This window comes from Paracoccidioides brasiliensis (assembly GCF_000150735.1).
Source record: "Paracoccidioides brasiliensis Pb18 unplaced genomic scaffold supercont2.2, whole genome shotgun sequence".
Taxonomy (NCBI): domain Eukaryota; kingdom Fungi; phylum Ascomycota; class Eurotiomycetes; order Onygenales; family Ajellomycetaceae; genus Paracoccidioides; species Paracoccidioides brasiliensis.
The window spans coordinates 1,756,957-1,780,136 of NW_011371359.1; the positions used below are offsets into that span (position 1 = coordinate 1,756,957).

Consider the following 23,180-nt stretch of genomic DNA (forward strand, 5'->3'; position numbering starts at 1 on the left):
CAGCTTCTATGTGTGTTCTCCGTTGCCATAGTCCTCTTTTACATGCTCAGTCTCATCCTTACATGTGTTGCGCATGATGTCTTCAGAGGAAATTTATTGTGAGGGCTAGGCATATGTGCTGTGTAGTTGCATCTAGCCAATGCACCCTGATGGTTGATGGTATCTACCCACCACGATCACAACATCTGACCGTAAAACGGCAACCTTATCTTAATACCAAAAAAATCATCCCCACACTGCGATCTAGACTTTAACTGGGCGGTTTGACTTCTTTCTCTGGCCCTGCCTCTCTCAGTTTCTATCCACTTCGCTCCACGGTTTCACAAATCCCCACAATCTCCCGTGGGACACTCACTGGCTTCCTTTCGCTATCTAGCCCCGGTAATTCTTCGTCCGCCGTCTTTTATTTAGCTCCACAGGAAGGATCACCAAATAGGCTGAGCTTAGAAGCAACTTTCCACTGACCCCGCAGTGTGCTCGGCAACGTGTTTTTCAGCATCTGCTAAAATGGGATCACTTGAATGTGGAAACCCGTCTGCTATGCATATTAACTATGCAATATTGACGAAGAGATCGTCTTTTATTCCAACTGCAAATGACGTTTTCCTATCCACATTCTCCTCAATGAGGGAACGCGGGCACTTCACACTGAGTCAGAATAATAAACTTTCAGAAACTAACAGACAAAAGATAGAGGAAGAAAAGGAACCTTTGCGAATTAACTGCCTACGTAGCTATTACAGATCTGCCCATTAGGTAGCAGAAGCAAATGCATATAACAAAATAAACCAGGAGATCGATATAACTTTAGAACGAATGTGCAAAAAAAAAAAAAAAAAAATCATGACTTGCAATTTACTTACCTGTGCAGGGCATATCATATCCTCAAGGTGCTTGATAAATTCCCTTTCCCCCTGAACTAGCTGCTGAACCTTAGAGATGTTCCGTTGATCTGTTAGACCCCCCATGGAACGACAATCAGCAAAAAAGCCTTCCTCAACTACAGGATGGAGCATTACAAAGGAGACCTTAACAAACAAACAGGTATATTCACAAGCTATTTATGAATGTTATGCATGAAAGATTCCGAAGAAGTTTGCGAATCCATATATACCGCGCCGCAGGGGAGTTTGGGTGGGGGAGTTCGTGCTTGAGGGTTGTGATATATCCAAAGTTTGAACGAAGACGTCGGATCCGTTGTCTCCTCCCAATCCCATCCCCTCTTTACCACTATCATTTCATATCATGTAGGGTATGCAGCATACCCTGGTCCATCTTGTCCATATTCCGCATTCTCACTTTTCAAACTGGCTGTGGCAAGGACTGCGAGTGCGGTTCCTAACATTGCCTGCGGGAGTGCGTGTCACAACTAATTGATATAGAAAGCCCCGTGCGCTATGACTCTGATGACTTCATATAGGGTGAGAAATGCACAATCCCTGGGTACAGGTGGTAATTTTAGCGTGGAGAAAAAAAAATGTATACACATCTAGCTGAGCTAAGGGACGTAATAAGGTGTTATTACGACAGTGAAAGGATGGGGGAACGAGGTTAGTAAAGGACAAGGAAGGAAGATAGTGAAAAGGAAAAAGGAGCCATGGGAGCTGCGAAGTAGAGGAAAAATGAAATGGAACACAAGACATAGTGTAGATGGTGTAAACTTTTTGGCCACGCAAACATTTATTATCAGACGCGGAGAATATCAGTCCATGAAAAGGAATTAATTGTGAAATGACACACCCTGTTGAATCTCCCACCTTGTCTTCCTGGTTGAGACAGAAACAGAAGGACTCCATATTTTTTTTTCTTTTTTTTCCTTTTTTTTTTCTTTTTTTTTTTGGTTCAAAGAGTATCTCCAAAGAATGAGCTTTGTGCATCAGAAAATCAGAAATCCGGAACAGAAGACAGATAGTTAAACAAAGAACTAGAAACCTGCAAGAGATATAGGATACCAAACGATGGCGCCCCACGCAAAACAGCATGTCAAACTGTAGGGAAAGAATTTTCAAAGCCCAAAAGAAAAATGAAGAAAAGAATAGAAAGAAAAAATAGAAAAGAAAACTCCAGTTGCCCAACTGTGTCGTGGGGTAAATCACCGTGTAGACGTTGTTTATTTCGCCTATCTTGTAATCTTCATTCACTTGGCATCAGAATAAAGTGGGGTGAGAATATGGGTGGTGTTGTTGGGGCCATAATTGAGCTCCGTAAAGGAGGGAATAGAGACAGGTGGAATAAGAAAACTGTTTGCCCAACTAAAGAAAGATCAAAAGACGGATCGCCGTGGATGATTTGGGCGTTCAATGGCTATGGATATTTCTTCAGGTCATTTGTTTTCTATGAGAAACCAGCAAGAGGTGCCCCGGTTCGGGAAGATTAAATCAACCCTCAATGGCTAAGAGTTGCCAGTTGCTATCTTCGTAGGAATGGAAAATTCGCGCGAGAACAGGTTTGTCCATGGAGATTTCTTCATGGTAAATTATGGGAGGTCGAGGCTCATACTCCGAGATGAGTCTTTGAGACGCTGGTGGGAATCGTGGGACGGATTCCATCGTGGTGGGAGGGACATTGTAGCGTTGTATTTGAGGATTGAAAACAAAGACCGAATCGGGATAATTCATTCCAGCACCGATCAGCGTCTGTTCTCCAGGGATCGGTATGGAATGGACCGAAGGCTGTGTGTTAGGAGGGTAAAAGTCATTTCCAACTAGTTGCGAGAGTGGATATGTCGGTTGGTTATCTCGGAAAATACTTTCTGGCGGTAACAAGCTTGGAGGTGGTTGCAGAAATAATGGTTCCTGGGTTGTGCAAACTGGCTGTGGGTTGATGTCAGGTTGATGAGATCGACTTTGGTGTTTGGTTAAAGTTGTTTTCCGGCAGAAGCTGCAAGGAGGATGTCAACATGTATTTGACCCAAGCGATGACAGAGAGATATAAGAGTTACCTTCGCCCGCACTCCGACTCCATGCACTTATATGGCCTCCTGCCAGTATGTATTCGCCGATGACGAGCTAAACTCGAGGACTAAAGCCGAAGTTAATTCGACGGTTGGACAAACAGGGAACGAAACAATTTCCACGGCACACAAGGGATGAGTTTGCGGAGGATGACTCCCAAAATTTAATCCAACATGTACAGGTGGATACCAAAAGTCCTCAATATTCACATACATCAGAGAATGCTTTACTGCAGCTTTCATAATCGCATACATGGGGCTTCTCCCCAGTATGGGTTCTGGAATGGACAGTCAGGGCGGAGCGTTGAATGAAGCTTTTTGCACAATTCAGAAACCCGCATTCATAGGGTCGTTCGTTGGTGTGTATTCGAAAATGTCTGCACAGATCCGATTTTCTATTGAAAATCTAGTTACAGGATAACAATTGCATCCAAGTCAATCAGCCCATTCAGATCATTACGGTTGAGTAAAGATGGCAGCCGATCTTTCATACCTTCTTACAACTATTCCAAGTACACGGAAAGATGCGCGCACGAGGCATGTTGACTGGTAGCACTGCGTGAAACAGTGCTGGTTCAGAAGTGTGCAGCTCCAAACGAGCGGTTTAGATGTGAAACGAGGGCGTTGGAAGGAGAAGGAGAATGGGAGCGAGTGGCAAGAGTAAGATAGAAAAGAAAAACAGAAAAATGGAGAGAGAAAATTGAATATCTAAAATAAAAAGATAAAAGCAAAGGTGAAGCAAAGGTAGACTAGATAGGGAGTTATAATGAAATCAATGAAGGGGACGACGGGGCAGAAGTATGAGTGGGAGTCAAGGTTAGGACAGGTGGGACGACGGAATTCCTGACCTCCACTTGATAAGCTAGTTAAGAACTTAGCAGGAGGTCAAGAACGGGTGCTTCATCCGGCTAACTAATAAATACCATTACAGAAGAAAGGAAAAAAACAGAAAACACAAAAATAATTTAAAATTATAAGGCGAAATGAAAAATGAAGAGATGATGGGGATAACTGTGACAGAAGGGTATGAGTGTATGGAGGTATGAACCCTAAGGACTCCAATCGCTGGGGACGCGAGTACCATACGGGTGCTGGGCGGATGCTGAGACTAGGTTGGACCTTAGTGGTAAAGTAAGTGCACGATGAACGGCCAGTGAAGGCTTTGGATGCTTGCTCCCTGACAAGTGGAGGGCAAATGATTTACAGGGTTCATCGATCAAACCGCGGAGTGACCTTCTAAAGACGCTTTAGTGACGGTTCGGACGGGGAATTGGGGAGCCCTTGGGGCAGAACCACTACCAAACCTACTTACGGGGTACACTGCCTTCATAGTTCTGTTAGCACACGGGGCGGGCGTGTCTTGTTGGTTTTTGCTTTGTATGTATACATAAGGACCGCCCCGCGTAATACCTCACCCTCATAATACCAAGGGCCCCCTGCGACTCTACGGACCCAGGCCTAGTTTAGGGGTCTCCCACCCGCTAATCCCAGCGTAGGTTTGCCCCTCATACGTTAGGTGGAAATTCCAGGGGCCAGAACGTTGAAAAGGGCCTGTTCGGTGAGGTCAACCATACAAGAAAAAACAACACACCGTAGTAATGAATGCACCGTAACTAACTAACAGCACGAGTATTGATCCATGCTCTGCATCCTGCTTTCAATGCTTAGTGAACAGGGTGAACCTAAACCTTACTCGAGCGCGAGTCGTTTATTATATCAAGGTTCGGGAAACAGGCTGTTAGCTGTCTCGATATGTGGTGTAAAATGTCGTATTGATCCGCTCACAATGGTTGAAGGGGGTTATGAAACAGACGACATATGTTGCTTTTTTTCCCGGACTGCATCGTACTGCTGTTTTCCTTTTCTTGGCGTGCTAGTAATTTCTCGGGTTATAAACTGAACAAGCGGCAGTTGCTCGTTCTCATCGGATGCGAATTGGCTCGATCGATGATCTATAGGGGCAGTAACCTCCAGTGTTATTTTTATTGGAATCCAAGCATCTCTGGGGAATTAGAGTTCCAGAACGTGGGTTGTAGGCTGTTGCAGACTTCAAACCTGGTGATCAGCGAGTCAGTCACTCCAGTTATCCCACGAAAGGCATGCTTGAGAAATACTAAGCGGATTCGCGGGTGAGGGAATACTAATGCAGCTGATTCACCCACCAAACAAAGTGCCAATCCACAGTGGAGCTAGCATAATTTGTCGGGTTACGGATATAATTTATGGATTCAAGGAGGAGTGATGCACTCAAACCCGTGTATTTCAACTAATACTCTCGGCGGAATAAATATATGAAGCGGAGGAGGAATACTCCCACATAAGCTTGCTTCAACCTGCGGCTTTGAGTATTAAACAGTGGTTGCGGGCTGGCGGACGGCAATGTGCCAGAGACGAAGCGCCACAGGATATTCCACATTTTTCACGGAAAACCATGTTTTATTCATTTTCACAGTAATGCTTCTGTCTGTCACTTACGGTACGGAACACATCATTGGATTCGACCAAAACTTTTGAAAGGTAAAAGGGGGAAAGACAAAAGGGAAAGCCTTTCAAGTGGACAGTTGGATCAACCCTCCTTTGAGAGGGCTGAGATTTTGCAGCGCTAATCAGAAGCGGCACATGGCATAACCAGCCAAGATACTCGCTAAACCATGAGAGTAAGTTAGTTAGTCCAGAAGTGTGTCTCTGCTTCGAGTAGTCTGGGCCAATGTTTGGGATTCCCATTCCGTGATCCACTCTTTGCACTCAAAATGATTTCATTTCGACGATCCTGCCAAATTCAAGTTGCTCTTCGCTAGCAATTGCCACATGATGGGACAAATTATCATAGACGGGAGGAAAAACGGCGGCACCCCAACTTGAAGATGCGGAGAAGAATATGGCCGGAAAGGCTTAAGATCGGCTCATCGGTTCTGTTGAGCAAGCCACCAGCTTCACATCTGGCTCAAATTTCCGCAGTGTGGGAATTCTCTTCATCAACAACAACGATAATACCTCAGGTGGAGTGCTAATGGACGTCCCCCAATCAGAAGGGCTCGGAAAGTGTAATACGAAGTTTCTCATGAAGGAGGCGTTGTCAAGCATCCGCCGGCATAGAAGGGTCTTGGCGCACGCTTTGTTTGTCCAGGCATCCCGAACCTATGGAAAGTAAATTGGCCATCAAAAATAGTTCCATCGGGATGTCCTATGTTTCCTCCTTGTAGCCAGTTGGCAAGTTGCGAAGGGGAACGTTGCAGTTTTTGTTTGCAGGATCGTGAGATTGCTGGTATTGTTTGCTTGATCATCTACCATTAACGTGCCCCTTCATGGATCAGGGAAGCAACAAAGGATAATGCATTCTTTTTGAGGGCCACCCCTAGAGCATCTACTATTGGTCAATTTTCACCTGCAGCAACTGATCGTACCATTCTTGTGGCCATAAAACTGCTATTCAACAGCACCCCGAGTCGACTCGTGATGCGTTCGCAATTAAATCCCACATACATACAGCCATGAGGCAGGATGTAGCACAGCACAGTTGTCGCCTCGACACACGTGTTGGACAAGATATGTGAGACCATATCGCCGTGGTTCAAGTAAAGCTTTTGAAGCATGAGGCGAGTGGCCTGTCTACTGTTATCATTCACCTAAGATTGCCCTAAGAGAATTAATTCAATTCGAGGTCAAGGTTCTCAGGACGGCGTTGGAGCCAAACACCGCTAGCCGACGACAGAATTGATAGTTTGATCATTCTGAGCTAACCACATCCGTATCGTGCAAACGCGGGCGCCTGAAACAGCCCATGCCTGTCATTGGCCTGTCAAATACTGGGATCCTTCAAAAAAAAAAAAAAAAAAAAAAAAAAAAAAAAAAAAAAAAAAAAAAAAAAAAAAAAAAAACTACGTCCTAGCGCCGTTTGAAATGCAAATTGCTGATTTCAAGCACCAAACTAGTCTCCCAACAGGAGACTAGTAACGGCGGAACAAAACCAGCCACACCCCGCATTTTGGGCCGCTTAACTTTTTAGTCTGTGTCGGACTAGATCTGCCAAGCCTAGGGTGGTCGGGAGCGGCTTGGTTAGGGGGTGGGAAGCGTGTTTGGAAGCACGCGGCAGCGAGGAGACCAGTCAGGACTCTGCGAAAATTGGAACAAGGGGATGGCTGCTTGTGGGAAATGGTGGAGGCGCTAGTGAGGTCGAAGTCGCCTAGTGGCTACAGCTGAGGGTTTTGTGTGGGAGGTTAGGTTGCAGGTCCTCATACTGCTGTGCCACTGGTGTCTGTGTGGACTCTGAAGCCTCGCCCCAAAGCTCCCCTTTGGAATGTGGTGCGTTTCGAGACCGAGTATACGGTAGCTTCTCGTCCCGGTCGGAATCTCTTCCAGTACGGAATACGAATTCGAGATTGACCACGTATATACGGTATGCCACAACGAAATTTGACAAAGTTTATCTTCGTCTCATCGTTTTAGTTTCCATTTCGGTTCAACAGTGTGGGCGCGAAATTCAATGGTTCGGCTCGCTTATTTATCCCCATCTGCTCTTTTATTCTAGACTGCTCAACGAGTAAAAACGATTTGAGTACTCCATTGTTCCATGTTCTGTTGCAAAGGGGCCACTTGTCGAAGTCACAAGGCTCGCTATCACGGCATTTCATCCCAGATGACAGGGATTGCCTTGCCTCAATACAAGACAGACGTCCCCTCATCTGCAGTACCAAGATCCACGAAAGCTGTATCTACGGTGTTGCCCGGTATGCACGAATGGTTTGCATGTGCAGTACGTGTTTCAGTTTTCATGATTGGGGTAATTGATAGATACAGCCTCTTTCAGTCGTAACATTCTTGCAGCTTGAATTGATAATCCCCTGGATGCGACGTTGGAATCGTAGAAATACGAAAGCAAACCTTAACCCTAATAATCCCAAATTGGGATTGTGGCAACATGGACTTTACAGCCCCATCATTCCAACTGACATGACAACCCAAGGGCTCTGCCGAGAACCCTTGAACCGCTAAAAAATATCGTGACGTCTGCATATCTTTTGAAGCTTCGCCGGCAACCAGTCTTTTGCTTGATTTAACAACCTCCCTCGCACTGCTGATTTTCCCGCTAGCTTTGTCTATAGCCTCTGACACTTCCAACATCTGCCATGTCTCATTTCAATCAGCAGGTTTGTCTCCCAAGCCGAGAGAATTGGAAGCAGATCCTTGACTCCCATCCCACACAGGCTGACATTGTTATTGTTATTTTTATTTTATTTTATTTAGATCATCGGGTGAGAGAAACCCAATAACAGGCCGGGAAGAGCCTTTCTTTAACGGTGGCATATGCACCCTAGCAACCAAGGATAAAATCTTGGCGCGCATTTTGGGCGTTTTTCAATCTCGTAATCGCAGACTAAAAATTCAACAATCTCGAACAGTATCCAAGTTGTGGAATCGGTTTGTTAATATACTTACGGGGGACATTGGGAAGGTAGAACAGACGAAGGCCATCTGTTGAATCTCACCCCCTAAATCTACGTGTGCAAGGTGCGAAACAGCCCTTCCAGTCCATGACCTGTTTGTGTTCAGTCAACGAAGGTCAATTGCTCGTGCCTCCGCAAGACAGAATACAATGTATGGACGGAGAAACTGAGGTATACAGGAATACTGTAGCTCGTAGTTACATGCATATATTGGAAAGTAAACAGAAACGAGAGCTGTGCTAACGAAAGGTAATACAATCAGAGGACGATCCCAGCTCTCTCCTATTAATGTCTACAAAAGCTAACAACTAGCAGAAAAAATCAGTCTCTCATTTCTAAAAACTACCCAGTTTCCACAGTTCCGACAAGGCGTTCCAGTAACTAAGCGGAAACGTAAATAGGATATTGGCACAAATTTCCGATATAAAAAACAGGTACCCAATAAAGCGTCGAGGTGTTGTCACTGGGAAAAACATCCCTTAAAAAAATTTCCCCACCTTGTTCGGGCCGAATAGGAAGAATCTTTGAAAGCAATCCATGAATAACCACCGAATAAGGTGCTGCAAATTTATGAACAGGGATGTCCGTACCCTCAACTTCCGAAGAAGAAATTTAAATGTGCTGGACTTTTTTTTTTTTTTTTTTTTCGCGCAATTTACAGATGATGCTGATGGAGAAGCTTCGAAGCAGTTGAAAAGAATTCGCGATTGGTGGTCTCGTGCACTGCCATAATACCAGATCGGCTCCATCCCATTCGCCGGCCAAATGCTTTTTGAGGGGCGGCGTTATATCGCGGGGAAGAGTGAACCGTGCAATATTTATCGATTGTGCCAATAAGGATATTTTTAGTTGAGTTCAACCAGTTGAAACTAGTTACCGTGTTCACAATGGCGGGATAGCGGCTGGTTCTTGAAGCTTGTATTCACCCGTATATTGACATACAGTAGTAGAATCTTACACCTAAGTGCGACCACTGCCACTAAAATAATAATTGGGATTGAAAGAATCCGAAATTTCGTTTTCTGTGTCCAATCGCCCCTCACTGAACTTCGACAACAACACGAGGACGCAAACCTTGCGTGGGGGAGTCGGTCCATGGGTGTGTTGGGGATGGGACAAATTAGGGTTCTTTACAAGTTCCCGTTTCCGCTCCTTAAAAATGTGGGGACCAAGCTTGCCCACACCCACCGTTTTACTTTCCCCGGGACACTTGAGCTGAACACGCAGACAGGATAGATGTTCCCCAGGAGCCCAGAGTAAATCGGAGAGACGGGAGGATTCGAACAGAATTCCTAAGGGCGAGTTGGAAGGATGGGATCTTTCGGAGCTACAAACTCCCGCCTGGTTTTTGGGAAGCAGAAGGACAGCAGAAAAGGCCAACAATGACGCAGAGGCAGTCATGGGTTAGCTGCTCTTTTCACAAAAAGGCTAGTTAACTAGTTAACTCGTTAGTTGGTCAACTATCCCCCCTAAATTACCTTAGGTGACCTTCAAGAATTTCCAATCCCCCGAAGAGTCGCCATCCCAGCCTCAAAACACAACCCATTCATTCGTCATCGCAGTGGGATGGCATTTCAGCCAGCCAAACGCCAAACCGGGAAACTCCTTTCATTCTCCTTGGAAGCGTAGTATCCATCCATGGATTACCATAGGGATCACGTTTCTCGAGTAACTGAAGCGCGCCACTGGAAACGAAGCAAAGTGTTCAGCGTGTAGATTGTGATATGCAACCTTCCATCGTTGCCAGGTGGCTGAGGCATTGAGTGGGTCCCCGATTCCTCATTCAGTTAGCTATTCTTATCGTCTCGTTTATCTTGTCACCTTTACACTGCGGACAGATCGAGTTAGTGTGATGCATGATGGGAAGTTTCCGGATAGGTTTAGATGCATGATACGGACAGAACTTGCCCTCCGGGTTGATAGATTCATTTCCGTGTCGCTCCTTTTACACTTCCCTCGATGGCACCGCTTTGTGACTATTGAGAATGCCGCCGACGGAGAAAATCGAAGCCTTTTTGGGGTGGGAGTTTTATGCACTATCAGGATTCGGGTGTGGGGGATAAGATCTAGCTCTGATCGCCCCTCTCCTCTCCACAGTTGGTGAGTGATTAATCGGCAGAATCTCTAGTTTATGGTGTGTTACGTTACTGAGTTGATACTCCGCGCAGTCGCTTGTCTCACATGATCCAGACCCTTTTAGGGGTAATTAATTTGTCTTAACCCCAGATAACTAGTAACATCTCGTCTTTGCTCCTGTCATTGGCAGCACACCACCATCCCACTTCCTCCGTCCCCAAAAATTTGTCTGAAGAGAGAGATGGACATCTAGTCAAACATCCAGGGAAAAAAGTTACGATTCACTTTCTCTTAACCACGTGTTGAGTTGATTTGCACATTCCCTTTGCTAACCAGGCCTGTATAATTTTAGTCAAAAACGTCTCGGCGCTTACCTCGGATTCCTGTGAAAACGCTCCCAAATCATGCGCTGGGCCAGCCCTGAAGAAACCTGGTTGCTGCCCTTAAGGGTCATTCGGATCCCTGGAAGCACAAGCCGCCAGCAACGGTTGACCTCCCTAGAGTTGGGCAATGCGTCTGAACCATACAGTTCTGACAGTTTCAGATTTTGAGCCGTTCACCTTCACGACTCCCCAGATTACGCCTCATCCCCTTCGAAAAAACTTCAAATCTTGAGGCCTAAATATAATTTGATGCTTGTTATAATCTTCAGTGTCAGATTCTTTTTTTTGAACCTGACCTGACAATACTCAGATGTTACTCCATATTTCGCGTTGAGATCAGGGCTTTCTCGATTGACATGAAACCGCTTATCATTGCCTGATTCCAACAGCAGTGATATTTGGGCTCTGTAGTATTGATTTACTAGCAGGCGCTAGGGTCAATGAAACAGAAGATATTGGTTTCGTCATTAATATTCAAAATTTGATGATACACTTGAGCTCTGAAAAACAATATATTTTTCTGCGACTTTTTTCATTACTCTTAAATTTTTATCAGTCTTCATACATACAGCGTATATTACTCTGCGGAATGCAACGCCTGTTTGGGCACCCCTCATCCGTTTATCATATCAAGGATCTTCAATCCCTGTTCACTTATTTAGCATTGAACTTTAGATATTTTGAGTCAAGCAAAATACTCCTGACCTGAAGTGACGTTCAACTTTTTTTTTTTTTTTTAAAAAAAAAATATCATACTTTCTAAGCCTTTTAGTTGTTATTCAATATGCTACTTCCGGTTCACAGTATATTCAATGTTTTGCTGCAGCTGCTAACCACTCAATTCTCTCATTATCAGCAATTGCTTATTATATACCTTTTTTATCTGGGTATCATTAATCTAGTGCTACAAAGGGTTATCAAACTATGCATCCAATTTCTCTTTGCTTCAGATGTCTATGGAAATGTTTGACCGCTGACTGATCATGCTCAGGACTGAAGAAAGGATAAATCATGACATCTCCATGACCTATGCAAAGTAAAACTCAATCTGCTGCCTTTTTTTCCCTGCATTTTCTATTCATCATCCTGGCCCCGAACGGTTCCCCCCCCAATCCGAGCATTTTTAGCCAAAACTTCATATGGAAGGATATATTTGGGTGATGAGGGATTAACTCGAATTTTTTATTTTTATTTATATATTTCTATTCTTATCGGCATCCGAGTATCATTTATATGCGAATCGCAAATATGGAATATTCGAAATAATATGGCGTGGGAATATATGCGCTAACATACACATAAGCAAGGAACGTAACATACCCCCAGACCTCCCGCAAAGATGCAACTCTTCTAGTGGTGTACGCTGCACCACAAGAGACTTGAAAGATACTTTCATCTCGTGCCGGTTCTAGTGCCCATATGCTCTCCGTCCATACATGCATTGCCCAGACAGTGTAGCCAGAATCCTTTCCCCTCTGGTTTCAAAATGGAAAATATACTCCGGACTTTTGTGGATCATCCGCCCTCCTTTTGCCAGCATCACAGCCTATCTAACATGGAACGTCCTTTGGAATCGACCCCTGAAGCACCTAAAGAGATTTCATTCACCCCAACACAAGTGTACATATTTCACCTGTACATGCACAGGACAAACTCCAAGAATCAAGCCATGTTAAGTTGCATTTCATCCTAGCGAGTTTCTTCTAAGCTATCACTGAAGAATTTATTGCCAAGGGGGTGTGTCTAATGCGATAGACTACAGTGTCCAATTTTTCAATTGAGTTTTGATAAGTTTTGGGCTTCCAGGCCGTGTTTCAGGGTGACTAGGCTTTTGTGCCACGTCTCTATGTCCATATTCAAATATGGACGGAGAACTTCTTTCCCCTGCATCGATTCATGCTTTAAGTTGCGTTTACAACCCCTTAAAGTGAATTACAAGAGGCTATCAAGAATCCTATTCTGAAGTTAGGATACTTTAAAATTATGCTTATGGGGGAACCCTGTCTATAAAAAGATCATTCATTGGTTTTCTCCTGCCTATCTACCTGTATCCCTGGATGCTATGTATCTATATCACTTCGGATATGGAGGCTTACTCTTGTTTTGTTAACGCCAGTACTATAATCAGTCAGTAGGTTAATTTTAGAATCCCGGATCTTATGCCATTAGCCTTGCGGGTTATCCGATGTCTCTGTTAGCGGACGTCAAATATCGAGCTACACACTGATATTTTCCCTGTGACAAAGGAAGAGATAAGGACTTAGTTACTTTCTTCCTAAGTTTTAGAATTGTTCTTGGTGTCACTTTCTTAGGTGTACATCTCCATGGTTTTGAATTCTTCTCCTTTGTTCCCTTCATATACTATTACACTTGAAGAGTGTATGATAGCCATTCTTGCGCATCCTGTTGCGTGCCTGCAATGTAGGAGGGATGAAGTTCTAGACCAAACTGCAAACCACAAGCTTGAATGTTCCTGACAACTCCATGATTTTCATGCCAAGTGCGGATTTATGTGCCAGATGAGGGAATAGTTTTCATACGTATACAAATGGAGGAGAATATTCACACAGGCTGTGGATATCACTTTTAACAGCAGAATTCGAAATGTTATAACTTTCGCATCTATCGTTTTGGCTGTCAGTGTACCGGGAGAAATTCTCCATTCGGAAGGGTATTTTTATAACTATCTGTGCCCCAGGAGATTTGCGAATAAATAAATGCAAACTCCGTGGTTCTGAAGAATGTGGTAGTCTCAATAAAATGTGCTTGCTTCCCTTCGACCATTAATCGTGACTATGCAAGGATGCAGAAGTAATCGTTTAGATGGCAATGTATATTGGTAATTAAAATGTTATATGTGATACATTAAATGTCCCGTCAAGAATCAGAATAAAAACATTGAAAATAGAGCTTACATGTTCGAGGGTCAAAAGAAACACACAATAGATCAAGTTTCCCAAGACTCTGGATCATTTCGATAAGCAGGATGGTATTCGTTGATGAACATATTTCCCGGCAGCTCTTGTGGCTCAATGGCCCGGATAGTGGGAGCAATTTCTGTTGAATGAGTCGTCGATAGGTAGAAACCAATGTCATTAAGGGGGATGGTAGATGTCGTTCTCGTCATCCACGCATCGTCACGAGGTTGCATATAGGGGTGCTGGTGATCGGTTGTGCCGAGTTCATGGACACCTATAGCTGGCTGCCGGATCAAGTCATCCACAGTGATTGCAGGATCGGAATTTCGAGACTTCCATTGACGTAGAAGAATGAGGACAATCCCTAGCAGTAGTACGGCGCCGAACACGGATCCAATGACCACGCCAGCAATTGCTCTGTCAGTTAGCCGCCGTGAACTGGCGGGAGATTTTTCTAAAGGTTTGAAAACTGCTGAAGACGTTGAAGATGTTGTACCCACTAAAGACGCTGGAGATGCTGGTGGCTTCGTGGTTTCGGAGGCAAAAAGATCGTACTTTGTAGCAAATAGAGCAGTATGGATGGTGACGACACTAACTTCCCCTGATGGAGTCGTAGAAAGGGGGGTAGCGGTAGAAACTTGCGAATAGCATGGGATTTGTGTGCCGAGCAGAGTACTAAATATTGACCAGCCACTAGCATAGAGGCTCTTAGCGTTCTCTCAGAAAATGATATGAGAAAAATTGGAAATTTATACTCACAGTGGGCAGCATGCAGTCTCCCCAGTGGTCGTATAACCTTCTGGACACGTACGTAACGGAGTAGTGCTAGTTCCTCCAAAGAAACAACAATCCCGGTTCCCACTGTCCCCGCAGACAAGCTGTGCATAGACCGTTGTGCGGTGGTTTGAATCCGTGACAGTGGTCTGGTCAGTCGGCCATGTACAGGACCCAATTGTCATTTCGGGGCCTGCTCCCCGCGATAACATGGCAAGAACATTGATGTTATCCATGTTAGGAGTAGATATACTGGTGACAAGAGTTGGCGCAAAAGTGACGGAGGCTGCGGGCGTTAAGAAGGGACCGAAAGTTATTGTAGCTGAGGGGGTTGTAGTAACCCCTGGACCCGAACGTAGCTCGTTTGGTGGTTCCATTCCTCGCCAGAAGCCGGCTGTGACAGTATTGTTAATATTGGAAATAAGCTGGCACTGTCCAGGTCTAAGCCAATTCACTCTGGTATGTCGTTGTCTTTCAGCAGTTGCTTTAATACTGTTTCCTGTCGCAAACTAAGGTTAGACATTAGTACAGGGCTGCTTCGGCGGGATTTTCCACATACTCCGAAGAAAGAGCGATATCACCTCCCAAAACAATGTCAAATGAATAATAATGGTAATGCAGTATAGTCAGCTACTATGACCAGGGCTATCACTTTTTGCAAGTTCGTTGAAGTCAGAGTTCATTTATCACAGGTCACAGCAGAGTGACAGGAATCAAGAGAGGTTATTAGAGAAATAAGAACACAACGTGCGGGAACATCTCTACCTGCATCGCGTAAAGAGTTTGAGAGGGCTATAGAAATAACAATCGTGTAAACAAGTAGATACATAGCCGTCAATACTTAGCGGTAAGTGTGATCCATGGTATACTGATGCAGTGGATGCGGAGCAGGCGAATCCGCGGATGACAACATCCAGTGGCATAACCCAGCGATTGACTTCTGGTGTAGGATTCCTGCAAATATGAACCCCTTGAAAAGTTAAACAACTATTGATTTTGATAGAAGAGTTTAGCTTGAAGGTTTGTAGAAATACAGTCCATCTAAGGCCGCTTCCGGTTGTAGCCCCGCCTTGGGTTGAAAGAACTGCCTGCAAACGTTTATGAGAGATCCCCACCAAAATGGCCATGGCGGTACTGCAACAAGTAAACAGGTAAATATTGAGGTATTTGTATAGATCTTAATTGCTAATTTAGCGATAGAAGCAAAACAATTATTAGGGGAAATTCATATCTCACGCATCAGCCTCCTCGTATCCCAGTTTTCGGCGTCGACGAACAGACTCAACTATGTCTATGCAGCGTGTCACACGGTTGCTGCACCCGAAGGGAGCACTGGATTCCGCCTTTTATACATGTGGCACACATATCTGCCACATGGCAAATCTTGCATTCTGTCAGCACATCATCACGGCAATAATGTAGGAGAACGGGAAGGGAATAAAGCCAGGACGATTCCAAGGTTATCAGATGAAGATTAGGGGGTACAGGCTAGTGGGTCACATGATCAACCTTAATGCCAATTAAATTTACATCAAAGTTTTCGCGGAATCTGAGAAACGAAGTACAGCAGGAGATTGGAAGACTCGTATAAGCCAAATGAAGAATAATGAAGAGATAATCAGAAGGCTATTTGTCCAAAATAAAAGGATGTGAGAAAAATGGTCTCTATGCTCAGTTTTGTGGCCTAGTATGCTAAGTGTTTAACCCATCCTATTAACAGCATAGCTCAATGAATTATAACTTTAAAAGCGAGTAGAATAACATGCATGGGCTTCGATAATAAAAGGAAATCAGCATCAATCAGCGCTAATAATCTAACTCGAGACATCAAAAGTTGAATAAAAGGAACATCCTGAGCAAGATCATGGAGAGCTGGTCATGTAAATATTCTCATTAGATATATACTTGGTCACGGGTGGTAGGCGGTCGCCCGGGGCAACGGCTAAATCAGACAGCTGCACGTAACAGCGTTTATCCTCCATGACAACCCCCCTGAACCGCCAAACTCCCTGGTACCTGGCGGCAGCCAATGGCGAGCAACTTCTCTCCACCCATAGAAGTCGGACATCTAACACTTGGACAATTACAATGATTTCTCAAAATCCATTAAGATATGCCCAAGAATCGGATGAAACCTTTGTTCTGGTGACTGGAACTAACAGGTACGTACGCCTGCTGTCAAAAGAGCCAGGCCGCACCCACTGATAATCGAGACTAACTCCATTCTTTTTTTTTCCCTTACATCCTACAGCGGTCTAGGCTTCGCTGTTTGCTGTCGAACGATCGATGAATTCCTCACCACGCGTCCAGAGTCCAAATCGCTAACGCTCCTCTTCACCACCCGCTGCTCAAAAAAATCCGAGGACACCCTCCCTCTCCTACAAGCCCACCTCAACAAATCAGCCGCTAAACATGCAACCTCCAAGAGCCGCATAACTCTCAGGCCAGAGCATGTTGACCTGTGCGATCTGCTTTCAGTGCGTGCGCTGGCACGGCGGTTATTGACCTCTCTCCCAAAACTCGATGCCATCATCCTCAACGCCGGCATTCTTGGTGTCACAGGCATCAATTGGTTCAAAGCGGTCTACATGTGCCTCACAGAGCTGGTGAACGCTACAACATATCCATCGCCATATACACTCAGGGACACCGGCGTCCTGACTAATAAACAAACCTCGCAACCGGACGAGCCTCCACTGGGACAGATATTCTGCACCAATGTGTTTGGACACTATATGCTTTGCCACGCATTGATGCCGCTGCTCTCCGCCTGCAACACCACTCCCGGCCGTATGATCTGGATATCCAGCCTCGAAGCTACGCGCGACTGCTTCGATATCTCAGACATACAAACTCTCAAGAACTGGCGTGCTTACGAGGCCTCTAAGTACCTTACTGACCTCCTCGCCTTGACGGCCAATCTCCCCAGTTCTTCTCCGTGGGTAGATGGCTTCTTATCCCCATCAACCACAGAGACAAAGTCGCAACAGAAGCAGAATACGACCGACCCAGACCCTACCGCATCGTGCACAAGACCCAACCTCTACGTCGCCCACCCAGGCATCTGCAGCACTGCCATCCTGCCCTTATGCCTGCCTCTCTTCTCCGCTATGGTCGTCTCTTTCTGGATCGCCCGCATGATCGGTTCTCCCTGGCATGTCATATCCACCTATAAGGGCGCCTGTGCGCCCGTCTGGCTAGCTCTATCACCACAATCTGTCCTGGATGCCGCTGAGGGCGCGTACGTGCGTCTGGGTGGGGGAAAGCCGAAGTGGGGGTCCTCGTGCGATCGGCTGGGTCGTGAGAGTCCTGTGTGTACGGAGGTCGAGGGATGGGGGTTTGGTGGGGTGGTTGGTCCCGCTGTGTTGGATAATGATAGAAGGCAGAGGAAGAAGTCAGGGGCTACGGATCTGACGGCGGAGGAGAGGGTGGAGTTTGAGGAGCTGGGAAGGAAGTGTTGGCGGGAGATGGAGGAGTTGAGGAAGAGTTGGGAGAGGATTTTGGAGAAGGAAGAGAAAGCGAGAGGCATTTGTGGATAGAATTGACGTATTGGATCCAATGAGGGATTTCGTGGAGCGGAGTGTGCTATTGTTCAGATCAGTCTTCAACATAGACACACAGGCGCACATATGCACGTTTGTTTCCTCTCCCTTTTCACCTGGTTTCCTCTATTTCTATTTTCGAAGACCTGCTGTTAATTTTAATTTTTTAATTTTAATTTTTCTTTTAATTTTTCTTTATTTTGAAGACTTTCTCGGGGTTGATTAAATATACTTTACGTTTATGGTGTTGGTGTTTGGATCTCGATCGATACACTGGGATGCATATCCACCACATGGACGGCGTCCTAGATAAATAAGATTACTTTGACTGCAACATCGTAGATAATTTGCTTTTCCATATATACGTCCTACTATTTACTGGATCTCTTTTGACTTATCATTGCTAAATCAAAAGAAATGAATACAGAAAAAGGGACAACTTCACAAAAGAAGCTCAGATAAAATGAACAAGCTGGATTAAATTTCAAACACATTAACCCGCATTTATGTATCGCGAATGATTTCTGAAACCGAAGAGAAATAAATATATAAAATCTCGGGCAGTGAGAAAAGAAAAATTCAATGACAAAACCCAGAGGTAAAAGAAAAGAAAAGGAAAGAAAAGAATCAACTTTCCTAACCCCAGACAAAAGCGCAATATAAAGGCAGGAAAGAAATGAGAACGGAAAGAAAGAGGGAGGAGAGATAGTATGAGATATAGTGGAGAGAGGGTGAAATAAAAAGTGTGGTCCAAAGCAGCTGATGGAAGGGAAAAACAACCATATAGAACAAAGATCAGCCAGCTGCGGGGAACCTTTCCACTCGCCGCCAGATGTTGCGAGAAAGGAAAATACAAGGAAAATAGAAGAGTTGACAAATAAATCAAAAGAGAAAATAGACTCGATGTCTCAACATCTTCCGCGTTATATATGTAATTGTGGCCCATATTTTACTTTTCTTTTGGTTTTTCACGCCGTTTTATATTACGACCGACGCTAACCCCAAACCTTCCTCAGGCGCAACGCGGGTCCTTAAATATCTGCACAGAATGACTCCAATCCATGCATTGTATAACGAGTTTTTGCAAAATGATTAAAAAAGAAAAATTTTCCTTCTTGTTTTCGAGAAAAGAAAGAAAGGTCTGTATGAATTTCGATTGTCGCCGGGCGTGTGATCACATAATAATAGCGGGGACTGCGAGTGGGATTAACAATATCAGTTATCTACGCGTGTGGGAGACAAATTGGGGAAACAGGAGGGATATGATATGATAAATACCGTCGACATTCTGTTTGATGCTCTTGTGGGGCAAAATAGAACCACCATTGACATAAACTTCATCTCCAATAGTCACATCGTCTCCGAGGACAGTGACATTTTCCAGTCGTGCCCATCTGCCCACGGTGCTATTCCATCCAACGATTGTCGACTTTACCCACGCGTGGTCCTTGACCTTGCTGTTCTCCAGCAGGACGGAGCGCTGAAGTCGAACGCCATCACCAACTACGACATTCGGTCCAATCACAACGTTAGGTCCAATACGACAGTTCTTGCCAATCTTGGCAGAGGGGTCGACCATAACGTTTCCTTTGTAGACATAAGGCTCTGAAGTGCACAAGCTATCCGACTTGCGCTTTGTGAGTGAAGAAAGGTAGAGGCAAGTACCCGTGAGGAAATCCTTTGGTTGTCCAACGTCCATCCAGAATCCTTCAAGGTCAAAGGAATGGAGCTGGCCATCCTTGCATATGGCTGGGAACGTCTCCTGCTCAATAGAAGTGGGACGGAGCTCAATGCGCTTCAGGACACTTGGATTGAGGATGTAGATACCAGCGTTGATGCGGTTCCCCACAAACTCAACAGGCTTCTCAACAAAGCGGTCAATGCGGGATGGATGGTTTGGCTTATGGACCACGACACCATATTTCGACGGCTCCTCGACCTTTGTCACCACAATTGTTCCCTCATCGCCGTGTTTCTTGTGGAATGCAGCCAATTCTGCAAAGGGATATTCGCAGATGACGTCGGAGTTGAGAACGAAGAATGGACTGTCATCCTTTCCAAGAATTTTCTCCGCGAGTTTGAGAGGGCCAGCGGTGCCCAAGGGCTCTGATTCAACTGAAAATTCAATTTTCAGGTTATATATTTCTTCATACTATATTGTGTCCCCGCCAAAGAATCAGCACATTGTGGTGGTCATAGTAAAGTGGCAGTCCAGCAGGGCCAAAAGCTCAGAATATATGCATATAGAGCACATACCTTTTTAAGCGTAGAAACCATAACATCTGGTCGATAGTTAACAGCGAGAACAATGTCTGTTACACCAGCAGCAGCCAAGCTCTCCACTTGATGCAGGATCATGGGACGGTTGGCAAACTCCACCAGTGGTTTGGGGAGAGTAAGAGTCTAGCAAAAGGAGGTGGCATGAGTATGTAGCATTCCTTGCGCAGCTGTTCGAGATGGGATACAAAGTGCGCATTTTCGCGGACGTTTTCAACATACCAGAGGGCGCAGACGCGTTCCAAAACCCCCGACGAGAATAAGAGCTGCGGACAAGGAAAAGCATCAGTAAAGGTTAACTGAGCACGGCAGATAATAAATCACAAACGAAAATCATATCTTACCCTTCATTATTAATTTGGGGTGTTAAGGAAGCAGTGGGCTAAAATAGGGAGTACGGATTGGCCTGTAAAGTGGGTGGCTTGGTTGGTTGTGTTGTTACGTGTACTGTGACTTCAGAGTGATTGAGAGAGCGTTAACGAGCGTGGGAGAGTTGGGAAAAGAGAAAACGACCAGTCGAAATTATTGAGAGAGGGTGTTGGTGGAATTGTGTTGCTGCAGAGAGTGATCCGGTAGTAGAAAGGGGGATACAACGGAGAGACGACAAGACAGAGAGCGTGGCAACGAGAATGAAAGACCCGAGTCGTTTACGGTATTGAGGCAAAGGGGCCACCTAACAATATCGGTGGGAAAACGGTTTGCTCCGTGACTTTTTGGTTACAAGTAACTAACTAGTTACTCGCGATACGTAATCTTAGTAATTTGGGGGTTCGTTTCCCTTCAATAACTGATACCCACTGCTGGATCGGATTCCCACTCTCGAGAGAAAACAAACCCCCCAGAACATTACGTCCATTTTGCTGTCATCTGATGCTGATAATCTCCAGGTCCAAATTAACTCATTAACCCACCTGGGGAGAATGCTGGCTATGACTGGCTGACTGCGCTGTTCTGTCTCTGGTGAATTTGCACCCTGGCGAGGTCTCAAAGGCCATTATGGAATGTTCCTCTTGTTGATGGTGTCTTTATGATTCGGTAGACTTCTTGGACAAATAATGACATTTCTACTAATATCAAGAACTAGATTCGGCCAAAATCCATATCTGTTCATCTGGAAGGCATGGGGAAATTCGTTCAAGTGCAATTCAGCCAATGAAAAAATTGTAAGACCTAAAAACCTTGCATAAATAACTAGTCAACTAGTTAGTTAACTATCTGGGGAATCATTATTAGTTAATTGCATGATCGCCCAATCGTGGCGTTAGAATTTAGCTTAAACAGTATTTCAATTTCGCTTCCTCAGTCGCATGACTTTTGAAGTACCACTGTATCGGAAAATGTCCTTCGGTTCCTCCGTAAAAACATCTTCTCGAGAACTTTGTCCGCTGTCAGATGATAATACAGCTGTAAAGGGATCTCTAAATCCCATGGTTGCCTGTTGGAAACAGTGGAAATGCCTCAGCTGTTGCTGTCTATGTTATGAACCCAGCTGAATCTCTCCAGGCTTAAAATAAACACCGGCTCCTTGCTACATCTCACTGAGTATCCGGTGGCAGGTATGGCTCTCCCGGTAGTCCTCCCGAGCTGGAGTTAATCGATTGTTGACCAGCCATTCCATAAATATGCGGGCTGATAAAATCCAAAATCCATTCCCTCACTCTGCGCACTTTCGTTAGCTGTGGGTGGGAATCGCCCCTTCGATCACCTAGTATCCGGCACGTGAATAGTCCCTCCATGTCACTAGAGTCAACTGGCATCCGGTGCAACAAATCAATCTTCGTCATGTTCCCCTTCAGACTCTGCCCATAGACTTTCCCTCGAAAACTGTTCAGCGCTACAGACCGGAAAAGCACTATATCTCGTGGACGCAATCCGCTTATCGACTTATCCAGATCTTGCTTCGCACCGTCACACGATTTTTCCTTCAGGGGCAACCAGCATGTGATTCTGAACCCCGACTTCGTTTCGTCACCCACCACCAATTCTACGACATCTGTCTCATACCCCCAGCGAGTTCGCACGCGTTTGCGAGGGTGTATCGTGATAACCGCCACGATTAGGTTGACAGGGATCACTCGAGGAGAGACAGAACGGATATGTGCAGCGTTGGGTATATCTTTTATCTCACTCAAAGGCCCAGTTAAGGGAAGTGGCAGAGGATGATGCATTGAGCTACCCTGGGTGGACGGGGGTGCAGCGCTAACAATACTCTTTTCCTCCAAGGTAGTCTCGAAGTTGGAGTCTGTATGAAAGGACTCCATTTCGCTCAACATGGTCGAATCCACCACTTCATGCACAGCAAAGGAGTGATCATAGAATTCCGACCTAGGTTCTACTTCGCTATCCATTGTCAACTGTAGACCGGTGTGTCTTTCAATTGCACCGGGAGCCAAAAATTCCATATCCCCATCCTGCAAATATTCACCACCATCACCAATTTTATCACCCTCATCACCTTCTGATGCAGGAAATCCATAACGGTCTTCATGTTGCGTGATGGCCCGCCATCGCACTGATGAGGCTGTTGCTGCAGTTGGGTTGTCTCTCCCGTCGGCAGATGTACGGCAAAACCAGCATTCATTCAAAAGCTCAGATTCATCCCATCTCAGAGTACTTGGGCGGGGTGCACCCGTTAAGGTTATAACCTTGACCGGCATTGATGGCAATTGTCAGGCTCATTGGGTAGCAGGAATTCATAGGATAGCAGCAGCGGCAGCATTTACTGAACTTTTGTCTCACACGGTGGGCATATTTGCAATGTATCTGCATCATATATATATTGAATACTCACAGCAACAGAGCAAGCCCCAGTC

General features: G+C 45.2%; 7 protein-coding genes across 7 annotated transcripts; 1 reads left to right on the forward strand and 6 right to left on the reverse strand.

Moving 5' to 3' along the window:
- Positions 1–551: 551 nt before the first annotated feature.
- On the reverse strand, positions 552–1,345 carry PADG_01741 (uncharacterized protein; the record flags this gene model as incomplete). The annotated part of the gene is made up of 4 exons (XM_010758750.1): positions 552–641; positions 864–1,000; positions 1,115–1,230; positions 1,266–1,345. 4 exons carry the CDS (start codon positions 1,343–1,345, stop codon positions 552–554), a joined length of 423 nt encoding a protein of 140 aa, XP_010757052.1.
- Positions 1,346–2,378: 1,033 nt separating this feature from the next.
- Positions 2,379–3,494, reverse strand: PADG_01742 (uncharacterized protein; the record flags this gene model as incomplete). Its single annotated transcript, XM_010758751.1, has 4 exons — positions 2,379–2,880; positions 2,942–3,021; positions 3,168–3,359; positions 3,447–3,494. The coding sequence occupies 4 exons, from the start codon at positions 3,492–3,494 to the stop codon at positions 2,379–2,381; spliced, it is 822 nt and encodes a 273-aa protein (XP_010757053.1).
- A 5,863-nt stretch (positions 3,495–9,357) lies between these two features.
- PADG_11309 (uncharacterized protein) lies at positions 9,358–9,798 on the reverse strand (the record flags this gene model as incomplete). Its single annotated transcript, XM_010759565.1, has 1 exon — positions 9,358–9,798. One exon carries the CDS (start codon positions 9,796–9,798, stop codon positions 9,358–9,360), a length of 441 nt encoding a protein of 146 aa, XP_010757867.1.
- Positions 9,799–13,803: 4,005 nt separating this feature from the next.
- PADG_01743 (uncharacterized protein) lies at positions 13,804–15,675 on the reverse strand (the record flags this gene model as incomplete). Its single annotated transcript, XM_010758752.1, has 4 exons — positions 13,804–14,467; positions 14,534–15,057; positions 15,314–15,340; positions 15,418–15,675. 4 exons carry the CDS (start codon positions 15,673–15,675, stop codon positions 13,804–13,806), a joined length of 1,473 nt encoding a protein of 490 aa, XP_010757054.1.
- An 853-nt stretch (positions 15,676–16,528) lies between these two features.
- Positions 16,529–18,087, forward strand: PADG_01744 (uncharacterized protein; the record flags this gene model as incomplete). Its single annotated transcript, XM_010759259.1, has 2 exons — positions 16,529–16,710; positions 16,800–18,087. The coding sequence occupies 2 exons, from the start codon at positions 16,529–16,531 to the stop codon at positions 18,085–18,087; spliced, it is 1,470 nt and encodes a 489-aa protein (XP_010757561.1).
- A 1,222-nt stretch (positions 18,088–19,309) lies between these two features.
- PADG_01745 (mannose-1-phosphate guanyltransferase) lies at positions 19,310–20,718 on the reverse strand (the record flags this gene model as incomplete). The annotated part of the gene is made up of 4 exons (XM_010758753.1): positions 19,310–20,242; positions 20,347–20,493; positions 20,590–20,633; positions 20,712–20,718. The coding sequence occupies 4 exons, from the start codon at positions 20,716–20,718 to the stop codon at positions 19,310–19,312; spliced, it is 1,131 nt and encodes a 376-aa protein (XP_010757055.1).
- A 934-nt stretch (positions 20,719–21,652) lies between these two features.
- PADG_01746 (uncharacterized protein) lies at positions 21,653–23,024 on the reverse strand (the record flags this gene model as incomplete). The annotated part of the gene is made up of 2 exons (XM_010758754.1): positions 21,653–21,839; positions 21,907–23,024. 2 exons carry the CDS (start codon positions 23,022–23,024, stop codon positions 21,653–21,655), a joined length of 1,305 nt encoding a protein of 434 aa, XP_010757056.1.
- Positions 23,025–23,180: the final 156 nt, after the last annotated feature.